At 32.9% G+C, this 15,564-nt stretch overlaps 1 protein-coding gene across 1 annotated transcript; it reads right to left on the reverse strand.

The window, feature by feature from the left end:
* Positions 1-6,793: 6,793 nt before the first annotated feature.
* Positions 6,794-11,188, reverse strand: LOC126662080 (uncharacterized). The gene is made up of 2 exons (XM_050355968.1): positions 9,844-11,188; positions 6,794-7,422 (listed from the first exon to the last, which is right to left on the reverse strand). The coding sequence occupies exons 1-2, from the start codon at positions 11,186-11,188 to the stop codon at positions 6,794-6,796; spliced, it is 1,974 nt and encodes a 657-aa protein (XP_050211925.1).
* Positions 11,189-15,564: the final 4,376 nt, after the last annotated feature.

Consider the following 15,564-nt stretch of genomic DNA (forward strand, 5'->3'; position numbering starts at 1 on the left):
AGCATTAACAAATACGACAATAAATTTAATTCTTAAGGAGAGAAAAGGATAAGCGATTGGTTTACAAGCTTCGCATCCAGGACAAAGTCAAGACCAAAAGCTAGACTTGGCGCAAATGCCAAGCATTCTAAACGGCCACGACTAGGCAACTTATACGACATCAAGGGAAGGTAAAAAAAAAAGACAGAGCTTACCTAGAAAATAAATCTAACCTGTTCTCAAGAAAGACAACAAGAGATTTTATAAAAAAAGGCTTCGAAAACATTTTTAATAGAAGAAGGATGTTGTGAGCGAGACTTCAAACTGCGATTTCTTGAGTTCAATTAGTTGATTTTGGTGATAAAACAATCATAGGAAGATAGAAAAAAAAAAGGGTTAATATCATAAAAATTCACCAACTTTACACGTTTTCTCATTTTAATTACGCAGTTTATATTTTCTCATTTTCATGCACGAACTATCACTTTTTCTCAAATTCATGCACGACGCTGAGATGTCACGGCTCTATTGGTGTAATTTGCTGAGGTGGAGGTCATTTTACACCAATGAATGAGTGCCACCTCAGCATCGTGTATGAATTTGAGAAAAAAATGGTAGTTCGTGTATGAAAATGAGAAAATTTAAACTGCGTGATTAAAATGAAAAAACGTGTAAAGTTCATAATTTTTTTTTGGCATTAACCAAAAAAAATATATTGAGGGGAGATTATGAATGGCGTGATTTTGGGTTTGGAAAAGCCCATGTAGAGTAAATGAGGGAGTCAGCCCTTTTTCCAGTGGACAATCTATTTTTCGTACCAGTTCTAGGCCTACTAAAGAGCCCATCTATAAATCATTAACAATGAGGTCTATATTTTGGGCTTTTTACACAAACAACATAAATTGGCTAATTATTTACTTTTATACTTGGCATACTTTCCACTTACTAAACTATCACACACGGAGCTGATTATAATTTTTATACGGATTCTATATATTCAAACCTAAAAGCACATTAATCATGATTTCATTTATTTTCTCTCTTCTCATCATTCAGTTCTCTCTTCCTCTCACCTCATATTTCTCTCTCTTTCTCTCAGCTCATCTTCCTCTCTCTTTTTTACTGTTCTCCATTTCTCTGTTCCGTCGTCGTCCGTCGCAGTATCCGCTCCTTCGCTCCTCCGTCATCGTTCTCATTATCGTCTCCGTTGTCATCTTCGCCAACGCTATCATCTTCTGTACTCATCGTTGTCATCTATTTGATTTCAGATCTACAATTTATTCATTCTTCTTCTTCTTCTTTTTCTTTTTTATTTTTAGATCTACAATTTTTTTACTGTTTTTTCATCATTAAACATGTATAGAGATTATATTTTAAGAATATAATGCTAATTTCATGTCATGTAATATAAATTTATGGTTATATGGAATAATTTTTTGTTATTTCTGCATTTTTTTGTGTTTGGTTGTATTTCTGCGTTTTTTTATTCTGCAGCTCGATTTTATTGATGATGGTTGATTGCTGAAATATTATAATGTTACAGTGTTGTTGATTTTATGTTGATTTTGTGTTGATAATCAGTTGGTATTTCCTTGATTTTAACATTGAAAAAATTTATTCTAAATTTTTTTTTGGCAAATTAGATAATTTTGTGCGTGAAATAAACTAAAAAAAAACAAAATTTAACTGAGATTAGATAAGGATATGTTAGCATTATCATGTTAACTTGTCGTTGATTTCTTGTTGATATTTTATTGGTTGTCACAGTTTTTCAAAAATATATGTTTTATTTTATTTTTTATTTTGATTCGTTGTTGATTTATTGTTGACATTATATTGATAAGTATTTCAACTCTTTTTCATATTCAATTTTATGTTGACATAATGTTGATAACATGTTGATTTTCAATCGTTAAAAAAACATAAAATTAATCTTAATTTTCTGCGTTGATGAGATGTTAACATGCTTTTAATAATATGTTGATTGTATTTAACTTAAATCAATCAATGTTCTCATTTTACAAACATCTTAACTAAATTAGCATTAATTGTTGATATCGTGTTGACATTATGATGATAACTTGTTAATATGATAGTAATAATTCTACTAAAGAACAACAAAGGTATAAAATGTTTAAAATAAATGAATCAGATAAAGAAATTATCAGAGTAAGTAATCAAAACAATATGAAAAAACAACAACAATAATTCAAATGAAAAAATAAAATTATTCTCACATATAAAAATATACTAAATATATACTAACACAATAGTTTACCAATTAAAAAAATCTATTTCAAAATATTTTTCTTCCTCAATTCTCTTCGCAACTGCATAGTTTCTTCAACATCACTTGTATAATTGTTTTCCGTTTTCCATCTCATACCTAACTAAATTTCGACAAAACCGGTTATGACACAATTTCATTAATTTCATCCAATGAAAAGTTTATTTCACAGATAATATTATCTTATTTGTCAGTGTTGAAATAAAAAGAATCAGTTGATATCAACATAATATATATCAACATAAAAGTCAACATAAAATCAACAATACTGTAACATTACAATAATTCAGCAATCAATCATCATCAACAAATCGTTCTACAGAATAAAAAAAACGCAGAAATACAACAAAACACAAAAAAAATGCAGAAATAACAGAAATTTATTATATAAAATCACAAAATTATTCTATATAATATAAAATAAGTATTAGATTCTTTAAAGATACTCTTTATACATGTTTAATGATGAATAAACAGTAAAAGATAAACAAATTACAGATCTGAAAATGAAAAAAAAGGAATAAAAAATTTCAGATCTAAAATTAAAAAGATAAAAGAACGATGGCGTGGCGAGACAAAGGCGGAACGGCGGAGGCGGCGGAAGCGAAGGAACATAAATCGTGGAAATTTTCTTTCACAACTCAAAAGAGATCGTGGAGAAGAAGAATAATTGAGAAAAATAAGAAAAATCGTATAAAATAAAGGAATCTAAAGTGGAAGTTATCAAAGTAAGAAAATGAGGTAGGTAAATTAAACATTTGGGTTGGACCGTATAAAAAAAAATAGTAGTTGATTTCCTGTATTCTATATAAAAAGCCCCTACATTTTCTTAAATGTGTTATTTTAGCATTTGAACTTTTACTTTTTTCAACTAATAACTGATGTTTTAAAGTATATTAAATTAATAATTTTAATTATTATAAGACTACTTACAAGTGCAAGAATGCATTTCAATCGGTAATTTGTTATTTTAATTCCACATAAAATTAGATATGTTTCAAAATATACAAATTGTGACAAATGTGTAATATGCTAAAATAATTGAATAGTGTATTATGCCGAATCTTAAAAGGATATACAATATTTTTTTCTTAATTAATGGTTGATTAGAAAAATTTATCATACTATTTTAACATATATTGTAGTAATATACTTTTGAAATATCAAGGACTAACTTGTATAACATATATAGTTTTAGGGATACAAGTAATGATTTCTATTATAAATGATAAAATATACTCCCTCCGTCCCAATAGAGTTGTCTACTTTAAAAAAAAATTGTCCTAAAACTATTGTCCACTTTTAAAAAATAACTAATTTTTACACTCAATTTTTTTATATTAACCCTATTTAAAATCCACCAATGAGTAAATTGAAAGTAAATTGCAAGTGAACTCTATATTAAATAGAGGTATGACAAAAAAAGTAAATAAAATTTTATAAAATCTATAAACAATAATTGTTTTTCTTAAACTGTGTGATAAAGGTAATGAACAATTTTATTGGGACTGAATGAGTATTGTTTTTATCTTGAAACCAATATATGCAATAAAGTCTGCAATTTTTTAATATGTTTTTTCAGTATTTAGATTTTAATTTTTGTTATTAATAATTAATTCTTTTAAAATGCATCAAATATATATTTTTATTAAGAATAAGTACTTTGTAAATATTTTTTTGACCACTAGACTACATTTCAAAATATAATGTATCAATTTGATTTTACATAAATAAATGTATCATTTACGCATACTATAATAATTTTTTCTAATGAATCACTTTCATTATACTCTCTTTTCTCTCTAACAAACCCTAACCGCCTTTCTATCAAAAAAAATTAAAAGAACCCTAGCCGCGTAGATTTTTTTTTTCTTCAGCAGCCGTCAATGGCTTAATTTTTCTTTTGACGGTAGCCACCCCTTTATTTATATTATTTTAATTTCATAAGATATAATAAATAGCCAATTCGTTTTTTTTTCTGATGGATTAAAATTTATCACGAAGCGCAATTCAATTATCAAAAAGCAGAAATTGATTGAAGATATTTCAGTAACAAAATGAATTCGTTTATGAGTTATACTAGTTTTTTTATTATTATTTGTCTTTTTTATGAATGTTTTATTTTGTCCTTTTTTATGAAAGGTTCGTTGTCCTTTTTCTGTAAAAGGTTTTGTTGTCTTTTTTTAGAAGGAGTTATCAAGTATTGATTGAATCGGATGCTGTGAGTTTGCGGGTGACTGGAGAAGTTTGAACGAAAAATGATTGAAGATGCACTTAATTTGCGGAACAGTTCGTAATTAATTTTTATTTTCGTAAGTAAGATCTACGAATCAGACAACATGTTGTTTGTTCCATGTCAGGTCATCGAGTTTAGTTTTCATATTATCCCGAATTTCTTACAAATGTAATTGTTTCATATTCAATTTAATGAGATCCGATGAATTCAAAAAAAAAATCTTCTACTAATGTGACAGTAAAATTACTTTTAACTTTAAGAATTATCAAAAATAGTTAAATTATTTCATTAAATTTAATTGTAAAATGAATGATCTTATATTTATATATTTCTTTAAAAATATCTACCAAAAATATTTTTATATATATATATATATATATATATTAAATATTTATATAAATGAATTTTAGAAAGTTAAAATGAACAAAATTTTCCTGCTGCCTCTACAACTTGCTACGTGGTGCTCTCTTGAGATGCCACATGAATTAATTGTCTTCCTATATAAGTGGTTTATTAACCAGTTTAATTCTGGTAAATTAACCACTTTAGGTAGTACAATTGCACAGTTTGATGTTCTAAAAGAACAAATTTTAATTATTGCATATGTGCACTTAAGTTATCAACAGTGGATCATCTAATATTTTTTTCTCTTTTTCATCTTTATATTAAGCTATAAATGATATTTTAATTCTAAATTTTTATTTACTTTTAATTTTTTTTGCAACGTGTATTCATATATATAAAAATGTATAATCATTTCCTATTAGGAGAAAAATATTTTGTATAACTTATGACATTTTTTAGAACACTGCATTTCATTTTACTTTTTCTAATTTATAAATTTATTAGCTATATATTGACAAAATAACTAAATTAAAGAAATTAAAATGAAAAGATAAAATACTTTTGAAAATATTGTTAGCTAATTAACTTTGAAAATATTATTAAATTTTATTCATTAAAATTTTGTAAAACGATATATATGTATTTTATATATGTTTTTTATGTGCTTTTTGCAATAGCAACTTTTAAATTATCAAAATATAATATAACTTGAATTTTACTATCAATATATGGTTAATTATTCATTTATGATAAAGTGCTAACAAAATATATCATTTCAAAATGTTAAAGAAAAACGTATTTTAAAATCTAAAGAATTAAAATAAAACTTGTAATAAACTATAAGGATTAAAGTAGTATATTTTTATCAAATTTTGTTTATTCCACAAACTAGCCTATTAACAGTAGCACATATAGCTTTGACAAAAAAAAAACAGTAGACACATATATGGTAGCAGGACTTTCCTGCAACTTGAGTTGTAGGAAAATTTTGTTCAGTTAAAATAATGATTAATAATTTTTATTTTCCGCTTCATCATTTTTCTCCTTACAAACACACGGATTCTGCTTTTTCAATGTCACGAAATTTTCTCCGGTGGATTCAAAGTAGAAACTAGAACTTTAAAATGTTAATACTTTATCTTCTCCTCTGACCAATCCTAAAGTTTGGAGTGAATCAACTAAGAGAAAAGAAATTCCGATACAAAGTTCTACATATTGTCACCAACTTATTTAGTCATTCCATACAACTTATGAGGAATGTGAATTACATTATAGCTATAGTTTTATTAGCTCTATATTTCTTATAGTACTTAATTATGATTGATGGTGTTTGATTAGTAGAAGACATCATATTTAAACGATAATTTATATGTGTTCTTTAATTATTAGTCTTCATATATTTATCGGTTTAGTCAGACTGACCAACTAACTCGGTCGGTTTGCTTTGTGTTTTTAAGATTTTGGGTAATTTGGTTTTAGTTAATATTTACTAATTTGATTAGATAAAGAAAATAATTCAGTTTATTTGGTTTTGGTTAAATTGGTTGGTTTTTAATTGAACCGACCATTTGCTTATCTTGTTTACTAGTTGCAGCTATAATGCTGTTGTGGGTCTGCTCTATGTTTTTAAATTTTTTCTAAGATGCAGCTTGTTTATGTAATTCTGTAACAAGTGAACCTACTAACATGTGAATTCAGTTCAAATCAAATTGAACTAATTTTTTTCCAATCAACTTGAACTGAATTTGCAAAGATTTAATATCTCTTAAGTTAAACCAATCGAACAAAACCAGTTTGTTTGATTGGTTTTTTGGTTTGACACAGTTTTTTTAGTTCGGGTTGTAGTAAAATTGAACGATTTTTTTCATAGTTAAGTCCAAAACGAGCCAATCCATCAATTCAGTACAATTACACCCAATAAGAATGTATGTATACTGATCAACTAATTAATGGTTGTATCCATCAGATTTTCTACAAAACTCTAATCTACTTTTAGCCTTTGTTAGTAGAGAGTCTAATGGTTTTTCTTGAGTAATCGAAGCTTGCTTGGCTGCCCATTCTAGAACAGCAAGCACATTAGCCTCCGCTAGCGCATTATGTTCCGGTACATCTAACGCAAGATAGCATAGGAGAAGTAAAGCCGAGAGTTGCATATCACGACGTACAAGCTCAGCCAATAGCTTTACTCCTCCGGCCCTAATGATTTCCTTGGAGTAGTCAACATGAAGAAAGTTTTCGGGGCAAGCGAGCTTCGTGAGAGAAATTACCGCCTCGTTCCTAACTACCACCTCGTTCCAAACTTCAGATTTAGTTGCATTTAGAAGTCTAACCAACAAATCGATTACTCTTGCCTCTGTCATTCTGAATGTCTTTGCCAAGTTTCCAATAGCTTTGATGGATGGGATGAGAAGGTTGGAATTCGGGTTTTCAATAGTTTTCATAAGTCGGCCTACAAAAGCTTTAAAAACAGGCGAACCACGCTTGAACGTGGATCTTCTCAATTCTGTATCTTCCTCTGCTACTGCTGCTATCTCCATCAATGTCATAGCTGAATGATATTGAAGATCCTCTGTTCCTGTCACGACCCAAATTATTGAGCCGAGACCGGCGCTAGGGAATGGGAGTGGTAGCTCCGAAACCCGTAGCAAGCCTAAAACCACTCTAACTTTTTCACGGAAACGCAAACACAACTATCCTATAAACATGTAATAAGAAGACACGTTTACAATCATAACGTACATCATATATATCACACCATCGATACAACCATAGTGGGTATCTCACTTCCGTAACTTGTACGTACTAGCCCGTCTATCGATCAATACAAAACTGACAACCAAAAGACATCACATCAAACAAACATTAAATACGTACACAACCTATAAGACCTAACTATACTAGGCTAAGACTCGTCACACGTATACTACTGCAGCACCAAGGGGTCTTGTACCCAGCACACCAAAAATGGTCTGTCTGATCTGACTCTAAACACCTGAAAAACATCAATGTGAGGGGTCAGTATTTGGGGAAATACTGAGTGAGATAACACATTACTAAGGTATTATAGAAAATAACATCGCATTTAAAACAAAACACATATATACAAACATATTATACTTCGAGCATTTGATCCGATCGAAACCCTAATACCTTAGTATGCATAATGAACATTATCACAACATCTAACGATCGATCGATATGAGTCCGGGATAGTTCAACCAGCCGACTCGCAGATACAGGCCCCGGGATAGTTCAACCAGATAGGCTCTGTATCGCATGCACAAACAAGTATGATATACGACCCATGAAATCTCTATCTATGACTTACCCGGACGCTGGTGATCACACAGCCTATTGACACCCAATAGGTAGCTTGTTTCCCCCGGATCATATACTAGTTTTCACAATCTATATATATTCGATAATACGATGCACAAATTCATTTCTATCGATAAAATACTATAGCATGCGATGTAGTTTAATATTATATTTATAATATAAAAACTATCTATTGCGTAATAATACTCAAAGTAAAGTTTAACTCACAACGATCGTTATTCCTTATATCCAAACGTAAGCTCCACACGTCATTCACTCTTTTAACTATTCCAGCTCGTCGATCTCGTACCTCGTCGATGTATCCACTTCCTATTCAAATCATACGTACGTTTAATTCATAAACGTAGGCTTAATATCAAAACTCTAAGTTATAAACTTAGGTTAATATAATCGTAGTTCAAATACGACTTTTAACTTTAGTAATCTCTTAATCATATTTCTCTTTTAAACGTCCTAGTTTACGTTTTGATATTCAATCGAATCACGATTGATTACACGACTTGAAATTGTCTGAAATCGAGTTTCTGCGTCGCGTCAGGGCTCTGGAAGCCAAAATCGTCGATTCCCGCTAACGAGGGACTGCACGTTCGTGCAGCAGTGTACTGCACGTTCGTGCAGTACGCTGCACGATCGTGCAGTTGCTGTGCTGCACGATCGTGTAGCACTAGCTACACGTTCGTGCAGCAGTCTGCACGAACGTGCAGTCTGCTGCACGTTCGTGCAGCCTTTAGCTGCACGATGTGCAGCCCCGGGGTTCATTCCCCGGGCCATTTCCGACATGCTACGACATGCTAAATCGTTCCGTAATGCTTAATAACATCTAAAACTCAAGATTCAAGCTTAAAACGTCGAATTCAAACTCAAAATCATTAAAACGGTAAAACCGCTCGAAATCCTAAACCAAAACGTCAAGCTTACCTCGTTTTGAAGCTTAAAGATGATAGGGAATCGAATTCTGAACGAATCGATATAAAGAACTCGTGATTTGGGCGAGAAACGGCGAAACGGCGGCGGATCGACGATAATCGTCGTTTTCCTTTTCTCTGGATCATCTGATCCTTCTCCCCTTTCCTTATTCTTAAGGAAACATATATAGTTTGGAAAATTTGCCACTTTAATCCTTCATTTCTTTAACTTAAATCATTTCTCTTTTAAACTTTCAATTTTAACCGAACGATTAATTATTCACTTAAACTCGAATATCTACGTATTATTTATATCCAGATAAATAATACTACTCCAAATATAACTATTCTCGTCGATAATCTTCCGATTGCTATTCTCGAGGCTAAATTGGCTAATTTGCACTTTGGTCCTTGAACTCTTCAAAATTGACAATTTAGCCCAAAATGAATCCGCGTCCAAATTTTAAAAGGTCTCCGATTGACCTGAAACTTTTACCACCAATACTATAAAACATTTCGCGGACCTTGGCGAAATAATTCTATTTTCGGACTTAACTGGTTAAATTACCACTTTAGTCCCTGAACTCTAGTTTGTAACTTTTCTTGATATTTTTCCTTATTTTCTTATTCTAATCTTCAAACATATACGTCTTACTCCATATTATCCTTTTCTTTAATATCCCATATCTTTATCTTTGCAACTCCGGTCCTTTTCTGCCGGACACGTTGCACTAAACGGCACCTGAACTTACGGGGTATTACAGTTCCGATATCCAAGAGCATCACGGACCACATTAAAGCTCTCGACTCTGTAACGCAACGGCAAATAGACATGTTCCCCTTGACAAGGTTACACAATGCTCTAGCTGTCATCGCTTGCATTTGGTGCTTCGTATCAGGCTCTTCGATTTCCCAGCCCTTTAAACTCGTGCTCCTAAGTGAAGGATTTTGTCGACTTGGAAGTTGATTGTGGTTCTTGTTGTCATCACTTTCATCCATCTCCTTTCGTCTATCTAGTCGACTTCTTGCCATTACTATCGAAAGAACCGATGTGGCTTTATTGAGAACAAAGGCATTCTGATCGAGTCGAACTGTCTCAAACGAAAGGTGATGTTTAATGAGCAAGTAAACTATATCACGCTGCAAAAACACATCTTGAGATTCAGGGCAATTTGCTGCAATTTCAGAAATTGCCGAAGCTACCTCAGCTTGAACCCTCATAGGACTTTCTTTGAGAACTTGAGCAAATTTCAAGAAAACACCCGCATCAATCATGCGATTCACACTTTCCGAATTGTATCCTATTGTTCCGATTACCTTAGCAATCGTTTCTTGATCTTCAATTCCGCCCTCTTCCATCAATTTCAGCAACGGTGAGATCGCCCCTTCTTCTATAATCACTTTCTTGTGCTGCTCACTGAGTTGAGAAACCAACAAAAGCAACTTTACCCCGAACGATCGACGATCTTGCGGAGTATGATATAGGTTGCCGATTAGCGGCCATACTGTCCAAAGGATGTTATGAAATTGAAGATTAGTTGAAGTTGCTTTCAAACTAGCAGCAACCACATCCAGATAACCGTCGATCCAATTCAAATGCAAACGATGGTCTCCAGTTTCTATAAGTTCCCATAACGCTAAAATATCAGGATCCTGATAGGATATATGAGGGACGCTAAAAAACCTTGGATGATCAAGATGATCATAAGAATGATTATCCAAGAACTCTAACAGCCGTAGGATTTGAGTGAAGTCGTCAACGGAACTTTCTAGTTGAGATAACGTTTTCTGAAAGGCAGCTGTAGGAATTACCGTGAAGACGCGTTTCATGATTCCGTCGCCGCGGCATTTGAGGATGAGAGAGATGACTCCGTCAAGGACTTGCTCGGTCTCCGCGACGGTTCGTTGTAGCGGCCGTTGATAGGAGACGGATCTGCCTTGGGCTACCATAAGATTGAAGATTGCTTCAAGCTCCTTGGTCTGGTGCGTGATCTGATCGCACTCTTCTTTGAAGAAATTGACTTCATTCGCAAGCTTTATTACCCGATTTGCTAATTGGATGGGTTTTGACAAGATTTGCTTCATGAAGTCCGCCATGGATGCTACTAAAATCCTGCTATGTTATGAAGCTTAGCTTTGATTAGAAATCTGATGAAGCAGCAGACCAAAAAGCACTGACTTGATAATTGCGAGATGGGGATAGAGCTGCTGGACATCGGTTGAATCAAAGTTAATTAATCTTTTAAATCGAACCAGTCCGAACTGAAACTTTGGTTCAGTTAAAAGCCAAAATTTTAATTAATTATTCTTTAAATTAAATTAAATATTAAAGAAATATTATATAATAATTGTTCATTTATGTTTATTAGCTGGATAAAATTTATTTCTTTATGTGGCAACAATAATTGAGGTATATACACCCGGGGCAGAACCAGGACTCCAATTTAGAAGGATCGAAATTTTTACTTTTGACCATTTAAAATAATCAAACGACAATGAACATGATAAAAGTGGCAATTTTCACTTGTAGGAGCGATTTGTAGAGACGGTTATACAAAAAAAACACACACCAATATTTGTTTCTTTATAAAAAATTATGGTGAAAAGGGTCAGCAAAAAAACCTAAATATATTTATATTAAACTTTTAAAATTTATCAATTGTAATATTATAGAATTTATTTATATTTACAAATAATGCATATTTATTTAATTAATTGATAAAAGTTAATTCAAAATTTTTAATTAGTTTAACTAAATCTAATTAATGAATTTATTAAAATTAATTTAAAATTCTATTTCATTTAATTAAAGTTGAATTTATGTCAAAAATTTTAAATTAAGTTGAGCTTTAATTAAATTAAATAGAATTTAAAGTAATTTTATAAATTTATTAAATAGATTTATTTGATTTAAATTATTTTAATTTAAATTTAGTTAAACTAGTTATATCTTGTAAGTTAGTTTCTTATTTAATTAGAATATTAATTATTTATAAATATGAATAAATTTCAAAATAATACATTTAATTAATGTAATTTTAAAATTAAATTTAATTTTGTGGTAATTTCCTACAATACACTATTTCTCATTTTATTTACAACTTTACTGTAATACCCCAAAATAATTAATTAGCTAATTGGACCACGTGTCCAATTTTGATTCGCCAGAGTGGCAATATTAGAAGAATTTCTGAAAAGATAAAGTAAATAAGTTTCAAGTAGGTCGGTTTTGGGAAATTAGTTATGCGGAAATCAAGGTTATATTTCAATTCTAAAGTTAGAATTGGAATTAAAAGGAAAAATGTCAAGGAAAGCCCAAAATGAAGTTCAGGGACTAAAGTGGTAATTTAGCCACTACGTCTCAAAAATGGAAATTTATAAGTTTGACGGGAAAGTGTTAATATCGAGCTTCGTATTATTTATCGGATATAAGTAATACGTATAAGTCGTAATAGAAGAGTTTAACGATTTAGCTATGGACTAAATCGTACGAAAGAAAAGTTTAAAGGATAGATTGTATTCATCAAAACAAGGATGAAAAAGAGAATTTAGCCATGATATATATGACCTTAAGTATGAAAGAAATGAAATCAGAGAGAGAGCGAGGAAGGATCCAGAGGGTGAAAGAAACATCGATCGATTTCGTTTCGCCGCCGTTTCGCCGTCCGACGTCCGATTCACGTGATTTTTGCGGCGATATCTTCGGAATTGAATCCTCTATCATTCTAAGGCATCATATTAAGGTAATCTCTCAGTTTGTGGTGTTGTATCTCAATTTTTGTGGGCTGTTTCGTATAGGAAGTTTCGTTCGAATCGTACGGTTAGGAATCGAGTTGTTTTTGACGTTTTTGAGTTGTAAAATGATAAGATAAGTGTTTAAATGAATTGGGTATGAAGTGGTATGAGTTTTGGGAGTTTTGGAGCCCCGGAAATGGCTCAGAGGCGCCGGAAAAACGTCGCACACGTCGGTGCACGACGTGCTGCACTTCAGCACGTCGTGCAGGCGCACGACGTGCACCACAAGGGTGCACGACGTGCACCAAGGGGGTGCACGACGTGCACCATGAAGGGCACGACGTGCCCTTCACAAAAATTGAAGGGCACGACGTGCCAAGGTGACACGACGTGCCCTAACTCGACCCGGATCTCCGTGGGACTTCCGGGAGTGAATAAGGACCTCCGATAGCTTGATTTGAGTGTGAAACTCAGTGAAATGTTTTGAAATAGATATAAAACATTATATAAATGAACATTAACATAATAAATAGTCAAGATAAGTACATCGATTAAGTAAGAATCCGATCAAGAAGTTATCAAAATTGAGAGAAACGAATACGAAACGAAAGGGGTGATAACTTAAATCTATAACCTAGGGTTTTAGGTTTTTAAGGTTCACGTTTATGTATTAAACGTGTATTTGATCTATATGTATCAGACGTGTCAGCAAACGGTGGGGTCAGCCGACGTGGTCTAGCACGGGCATATTATCATATTGACTTCGTTATTGATTGGATAGCGGTCACTGTGAGTTGTACTTTTACTTTCATGTATTATATATATTAAAATTATTTTATGAATATATATATATATATATATATATATATATTATTTTCATGCATCGCATTATATACAATTGATTGGATGTTATATGTTTATTTAATTTCTATATGCGAGAACTAGTATGCGATCCGAAGAAACTAGCTACCTATTGGGTGTCAATAGGCTGTGTGATCACCAGTATCGAGTCAGTCTAGTATGTTTGCATTGAGAAATGACTTGACACAGCTGGGAGCTGTTGATGAATATGAAATTTACGATTGGGTATATGATTTCGATACGAGAGTGAACTCGGCTACGGTGTAGCCTGGAAGTCCCCGTATCTAGTGGCTGGGCCACCAGCGAGTTGGACTCGCAATTGATATTTACGATTGGGTTGAATGATATATGATTATTCGAGAGATGTGTCGCATGCTAGGATATTAGTTTCACACGGATCAAATACATGTTTATATGTTTTATATTAATATTTTCTTGAGATGCGATGCTATGTTTTTATATTAATACTGTTAGTAAATGTCAACTCACTCAGTATTTCTCCAAATACTGACCCCTCACCTTTGATGTCTTTCAGGTGCTTAGCTTGTGGACTTAGCTAGAGGCCAATTTTGAAGTCCAGAAGTCAGCTGTATATGTTAGTTTCTGACTTCTGTGAGTGCTGCAGTAGTGGTCCTGTGTCGATAGTATAATAGCCTAGACAGCAGTTCATTTTGATTGTATATATTAACTGCAGTTATTGTTTTATATGCATTTTGATAGGCTACGTGTTTAGTATATGATCCACGGCCCCAGGTGCCGGTGAGATGTTTGAAACACTAACTGATGTATATAGTACCGTGAGGCCAGTTCGTACAGGGTACGGTAACTAGAGCCCGCGAGGTTTTGAAACAGTTAGTGTATATGATTGATTATATGATATACATATAAAAGTGTTGCTTTCGTTGTTTAAATGTTAAATGTTTATTGTATTCATTTATTAATTGCGAAAAATAAATTGTGATTTTAGGCTTGCTACGGGTTCCGGAGCTACCACTCCCGTTCCCTAGCGCCGGTTGCGGCTCAATAGTTTTGGGTCGTGACAATGTTGGTATCAGAGCAGTTTTGTCCAGTTACCACTGCAAGGTTGTTTCAATGCTTGTTTGAGAGCAGTTTGGTCCAGTTACCACTGCTAGAGTTGTCTGATTGCTTGTTTGACTGGGAGTATTTGTCAGTAAGTATACCTAGGAACTACTGCAGCAAGAGTCAGACCGTGGTTGTCTGTAATTGTGTTATGTGTGCATTAGTAGTACGTGGCATTACACGCGCGAACCAGGACTACTAAGTTAGTAAGTGAATAGTATCTGTTTATACGGATGACGAACACAACTAAGTATTTATTGCTTATACTAGGAAATAGAAAGTGGTTATGAATGATTGAGATGGTAAAGTATTTATTACTTGCGCTGAGGTTATTAAGTGGATATTTGTTGCGAATTACGTGCGACTGGATTAAATGCTAATTGTTTACAGCATTTATAAGCTTATTTTGGAATTGCGTGTGAAATGGGCTCAGATGGTCGCTTACGTTCGAAATTGTTTCTTTTCAGCATGTCTGGGCAAAACGGAGCTCAGTCGCATGCTGATGAAGAACGGGAGGAAGCGCCTCCTATATTTCAAAACGGGTTTCATAATGAAGTGGGCGAACCATCTGGGGTCCATCAGAATGGATTCCACGCAAATCATGGAGCATCGCCAGAAATATATCAAAATGGCTATATGTCTGTATCGGAGATAGGTAGTTCTTCTGGAAACCGAGTTAGAGTGCATTCACCGGAGATAGAATACAACGAGGAAGAGGAACCGGAGGAAGATCCGGAAGAGGATCCTGAGGAAGACCCTGAGGAGGATCCTGAGGAGGATCCAGAAGAAGAATTAGA

The sequence above is a fragment of the Mercurialis annua genome, linkage group LG8, assembly GCF_937616625.2.
Source record: "Mercurialis annua linkage group LG8, ddMerAnnu1.2, whole genome shotgun sequence".
NCBI classification, from domain to species: Eukaryota; Viridiplantae; Streptophyta; class Magnoliopsida; order Malpighiales; family Euphorbiaceae; genus Mercurialis; species Mercurialis annua.